The sequence below is a fragment of the Pterocles gutturalis genome, unplaced genomic scaffold, assembly GCF_000699245.1.
Source record: "Pterocles gutturalis isolate BGI_N339 unplaced genomic scaffold, ASM69924v1 scaffold2694, whole genome shotgun sequence".
In the NCBI taxonomy this organism is placed as follows: domain Eukaryota; kingdom Metazoa; phylum Chordata; class Aves; order Pterocliformes; family Pteroclidae; genus Pterocles; species Pterocles gutturalis.
In genome coordinates, this window is record NW_010132967.1 from 143,407 (window position 1) to 149,558 (window position 6,152).

The 6,152-nt window shown below is 36.4% G+C and overlaps 1 protein-coding gene across 1 annotated transcript in view; it reads right to left on the reverse strand.

Moving 5' to 3' along the window:
- The window catches only part of LOC104467313 (protein unc-13 homolog C-like), a gene marked incomplete at its 5' end in the record, with an annotated part of 137,902 nt that overhangs the window by 98,939 nt on the left and 32,811 nt on the right, over positions 1-6,152 (reverse strand). Inside the window, 2 exons of the mRNA XM_010081047.1 lie at positions 1,595-1,736; positions 5,402-5,629. Of these exons, the coding sequence (XP_010079349.1) occupies positions 1,595-1,736; positions 5,402-5,629 (370 nt within the window). The remainder of the gene's footprint in view (positions 1-1,594; positions 1,737-5,401; positions 5,630-6,152) is intronic.

A 6,152-nucleotide genomic window follows, 5' to 3' on the forward strand; every position in this document is an offset into this window, starting at 1 on the left:
GACAGAAATAACGACAACTGATGTTTTCCTTATAGGAAGAATGGAATGTAAGATGAAACTAAACAATGTTATATCCTGAAGACAATTATTTTACATTGTGGTGAGTGGTTATGTCTAAATTGTCTGTTGCACAAAGTGACTAACTAGAGATTCTGAATCTTGACTGGGCAGTCTGCAGGATCCTGAGCTGTTCTGCTGCTGCTCTGTAAATTCAGGGTCACTTATAAAAATGACACATCATTGTTATCATCACCGATACAAGACTTGATCAAGTTATATCAAATTAACATCCAGTTTTGAATTGCACTATTAGGCATAAGCATATTAGACTTTTATAACATAGTACCAAAAAATTAGACTATTATTATGTGTCAACAGTTTGCATGTATTCTCAGTAAAAATGCAGATAAAAATGTTGTATTTAACAAACACTGAAACTGTACATCCTTTTTTATTATTATAATTTATTCTTTTCGTAATTTACTTTACCAGCGTTTTCACACAGCTTTCATACAGTACCTGCTAACTTCTTATGATAATACTAGGTATTTTCAGGGTAGACTGGAACTTTTCTGAACAGTTTAAAAAATCTGCCTAAACAAACAGTTGTCTTTCACTTAATTTTTTCCAGAGAAAACCTAAGGTTTGTATTAGCCTTTCAGAATTCTTAGTTCACTTTAACAATAGTAGTTAAATGCACATCACATACTGCAGCACATAATCAAGTTGAGAAAAGAAGAAATGCTGAAATACTTTTGCTACATGTAGAGCAATAACAATGAGAAAAATGGATATTATCAGATTGGTCACATTCTCAGTCAGGAATGTGTTGCATCCTAAGGCAATATTTTCAGGAAAGGAAAAGTACAGTACCTGTAAACTGGAATCTCCAGTACTGTAACATGCCTGTCTGAAAGAAGTTCTAGGATCACTGCCAGAACTACAACTGGCATGAAATCATATTCAAACCTTAGTCAACGCATTACAGACTGAAACATCTAGTTTGCAGTCAGGGTTGAACTTCCATGATATGCTGACAACGAGCTACACCAAACTGCTACAGGCCAAAGAAAGGAGACAGGATGATCATACCATAGTCTCCCCATCAGACTTCTGGACAACACTCTGTCTTGGAAAGGACAGACATTACAAACAGCACAGTCCAGGGCCTGAAGCATACCAGTTACTATCAAATTCCCCAGTTTCACCTAGGAGAATCATAATGCTGAATCAAAACACGTTTAACTTGCATGGTCTGTATCTGAGACACAGGAAGGCTTTTATAATGCCAACATTTGGTATGTAGGGTTAAAGTCTGAAAACTGTTACTTAAGTTCCCTAAAAAATTAGAATAAATAGACACCACTAATAGATCCCCCAAAAGACATCATTATAAGATGTATGACTACTATATGATAAAGTCCCAGTAAACCTCTGATCTCTCCATTCAGAACTTGCTAATTCATTAATGCTATGAATATGCATAGTACAGACAACAAATATTTAAAAATAAAATAATTATTTCACTTGGTAGCATTATATTACCTAAATGTAAATTAAAAAACCAAGAAACAACAGAATCTTCTATACTTACAAATAGAATTTTTCATCCCATACTGGATTCAAGTTTCCAAAAATAGTCTTAGTTCGCCGCTTGGTTTTGCCAACTTGCACAGTAACATATGGGTCACTTGAGCCAGTTTTGTCCTTAGCCTGTAAGCCCTGAGCACAAAGAACTGCAACAAAAGGAGAGAAATGTGCTTTAGCCCTCACAGCCTTCATTGAGAAATAAACGGGACAGTGACAACAGCAACAGAAAACAAAGCCCTCAGACTGAGGGCTCCTGAAACAAAGCTTTCTGGATGAATTATCCCAGTGTCTATTACTCTGGAGATAGACAAGGCTTGCCTAACTGCCCTTCTGGACTGTATAAAATTTACAAATATGGTTTATTAGAGTAATAAATTCAAAGATTCACCACAGAGCACAAAACAAATAGTTTTCTTGCCATGTATAATTCAGATACTCTGATACTCTTCTCAAACTTTGGTTTAATCAGCATGGCAAGTAATATAACGTTGTTGTATAACTTGGCTTGAGCCTAATAATTCCCTAAAATTTCCATTTCCCGCCACAGGTAAATAAGTAAAAATTTTTTTTTTTCAAAGATACAAACTAAAATTTCCAAAATAAAACCTGCACTGCAGATTACGAAACTAAACATGAGGGGTATGGTCATGACTCCGACATTTGTTTTCCTCATGTGAGAGATGAACCATAAGGATTTTCAGAATACTTTCTATTTTGTCACAGGGTGACAGTTCAGATCAATTACCATTAACTTGTTATGTATTGTCAGCCTTTCTGACAGTTAATGTGGGTGTATAGTTAATGTATATGCGTTTTGTGGCAAATATAAATACACACAATTTGATTTTTCATCATAATTCATAAAACTGGAAATCTCAGGAGAAAGCAGAACTGTCAAATAGCAGCCTACCAAACCCAGAGAGCTGCAGCCAAAACACTTGTCGTGGCTTGTAGCACCAGCAGAGCTTGGTTTTATTGTTTTGCACATATGGTTTAAACTATCTCAGTGGTAAAATCTGGTTAACATTCTCTAATGTCAATTACTTTGGATAACAAAGCTCTCTCAGTGTGCTCAGAAAAATTATTACATAAAAATGGCCCCTTCTTACTCAGCAGACCAGCTCCCAGTGTGGGTTCAGTCATATCTGCCAACTTCAGTGAAAAAAATTAAGTTTCTGTTACTTTTTTTTACACATCTCACTCCCGAGAAGACTAACTCTTAGGAATGAATTAACATGTTTTGTTTTCCCCATTCACTGTAAATCTAGAGGGAAATTTTTAGAAGGCAAGGAAGTATCTCCTATTTATGAAGAAGAATTAAGTGCCAGCTTAGAAAATGTCTTCCAGAATTGCTAAAAATTATACTGGCCTGAATACAAGGCAGCATTGAGTGTCCTTTAGAGGCAGAACTAAAAGTAAGAATATGAATGATATATTTTCTCTGACATACTGCTCCATGTCCCCAGTGCTTAGTGACAATGCCAAAATTCAGCAACTGTTCTTTGGAGTTTCATGCACTGTCCCATAACCTTCACAATGGCCTCCCTTTTTCCTAATTCATCTGACTCTCAATCTCAAATTTTCCCTAGATTTTTTTGGCGCATATCTGCTATTCTTCAGCTCCATGTACAGTTTACATACTGCCGCAAATGTGATCGGGCTTTAGTTTGGACTACAGAGCCACACGTAGCTAAAAACACACCTACCAACTTCACTCATGGTCCACGTGACAAATGCTATTCTCCTTCCCCTCCTGAATGCCAGCTTTACACTTCAGCAACTGAAATGGCAATTCCATCTCTCAATGACCCTTCCCTGATATACAAAAAATTTGCTACGGAATCTAAAAGTACCATACTAAAATTTTTTGAGCATGCAACCCAAATACATTTATTTACGTATTACACACATGTGCCACTGTACTAATACACTATGCACATTGGGGCACATGACATAGAAGGAAAGGCTAAGGGTTTCTTATCCTGGAAAAAAGGAAGGCTAAGAGGAGATCAACCTAAAGATCACATCATAGAGACGATGAGCTCCCAGATGAGCCCATCTAGTTGAGGATGTCCCTGCTCGTGGCAGGGGGGTTGGACTAGTTGACCTTTAAAGGTCCCTTCCAACCCAAACTATTCTAGGATTCTGTGAAGCCAGACTCTTCTCAAAGGCACACAGGGAAACAATGAGATGTAACCCCTGCAGGCTGCAGCAAGAGAAATCTCAGCTGGGTATAAGGAAAACAGTTTTACAATGTGAGTGGTTAAAAACTGAAACAGCTTGTCCAGTAGGCAGAACAGGTTTCCCAGAATGAGGAATGTCCATCCTGGGAGAGTTTCAAATCTAGTCTGGACATAGCCCTGAGTAAGCTAATCTAACTTTGATGTTATCCCTGCTTTTAGCAAAAGGTTTGAATATGCTGCAGAAACCTCTTCCAACATTACTTCCTAAATTATTCTATGATTCATTTATTAGGTCACAATTCTGCAGAACTCAGGCAGCGTGAGTTTGACTTCTAAAAGGGAAGAACCAAGCCATTCAGCAATATAAGTGGGTTTTGTACCAACACTAGTAAAGTGATGTTACCCAGCAGATAGAGAGTCTGAACACATAACTTGCTAAAATAATGACATCAACCTGCTCAGGGTATCCTAGTCACTTGTTTCATATTGAAAAGAGTAGTAAAGGACACTCTTGTATTTTTTCTTAACAGTGTGCATGTGTTTGATCTTACAGACGATATACAGAAAATATCTTGTAAAACACATTGGGAACATTACCATATGTACAGGTGTGAAACATCAGGCACCAACAACTGGCTTAAACATACCTTTTATGAGAGCTGCTGTTAAATAGTGAGAAAAATGTGTATATTACTCAAGTATGCAGCATTATTTATTTTAAAAATATAGCTTTTGTTTCACTCACTGCCTAGTAAAAGCTAAAAATAAGTTCCTAAAGTTTATCTCCTTATCCCCCCTAGCAGGAATAATGAAAATCCTGGAGAAGGAGAAAATATTTAATTTACTTTCAATATCAGAAGAGGGCTTATTTTTTTTCATTACATTAAAACAAAATTGAGGCCAACTTAGATGTAAAATCAAACCAGAGCCCTTTAATAGTTCACATAACTGCCTTTAAATTATTTGATTTTTTTTGTTTAATCTCTATTTGTCTCTATTACAATATCACATAAAGTCAGACTGACCTGTGTAGTCATCTGAGCTTTTATTTAGATTTTCTCTGCTGAGGTTTTAATTAAAAAATTGAAAGGTCAGAGGATCTGGAAATATTTACAAGCAACCATCCTAATATAATTGGAAGGAATCTTAAGTATGTTCTGGGTGCGTAGGTTTCCCTGACTCAGCATCACTAAACTGTAACACACCCTTAAGTCAAGCAATAGGAATGAATCATAAGTTTCAAACCAATGGGGTCTGGAATTGCAAGCTGCAGTGTTCTTAGCATTACAGTCCTTAAAACCCATAAATGCAATTATGAACTTTAACTCTTGTAATTGGTAGCAAATAGCTCAGCACTAGAGCACAGGAGATATTGGTAGGAGGTAGAGGAGACACAACAAGACTGTTTACTCATCCTCCTTCCTAGAGCAGTGGAATATAAAGTAGTTTTGCCAACAGTTGCAACTTAAAACTCTTCCAGCTAGCACGCTATAAATTCAACTATTTATAGATACACCAAGTATGCAACTGAACACACAGTTCCAGCTCTAACTACATAAATCTTACTCCCAAACCAGGGGACTAGGAAAGAAAGAGCTCTTACAGCAAACAGTTCAGAAAAAATTTACCTGTGATGGTTATTTTTGCTGACCATTTGGAGGTTCCATCCAAAACACTCTGCTTTGCTGCTTTTGTATATTGTACAAAATCTTCTTTGGAAATATTAAACATTTCCTGGATTACTTCAAACACTTCTGGCCTATTTTTCTCTCTAATCTTCATTCTTTCCTTCATAGCACTAATAATATTCTGTGTTTTATCTTCTGCACCATGTTTGGAACTTTTCTCAGCAGCTCCTGAAATGAGAGAAAAGGTCAATACTTTTATTAAAAAGTTAATATCTTAGTTCTTTTTCTGATCTAGCGTCTCCAGCCAATTCTTGGTACTGCAGTACTCAAAGGAGATGTGTTTCATCTGGATAACACAAACCCTTTTCCATTTATTCTGTGTGATACCTAAAATTATAATTTTTTTTTAGTTTAACATGATGCGTTATACTTCCATATTGAATCAGTACTATTCAGTACTGATCAGTACTGTGAAAACATCTGAACATGTAACTTTTCTTACATAATTAGGCATACTGATTCTTCCAGAAAGGTATGCAGAAGTGTTCAGTAGCTGGGACTCTCTGCTCTGCCCTTTGTCTCTGTTACTAGCTACCCTTCAATAATGCATATGTGAATAATTCTTCAAATAATTTCCTAATTTTTTTTTCTAAGCCAGCATGACATAACAACATTTTAATTCATTTCTCTCTCTCCTTTTGGAGTAGGATGGTAAAAGAAACCATACTTGGTTCATTAGGACATCACCCTC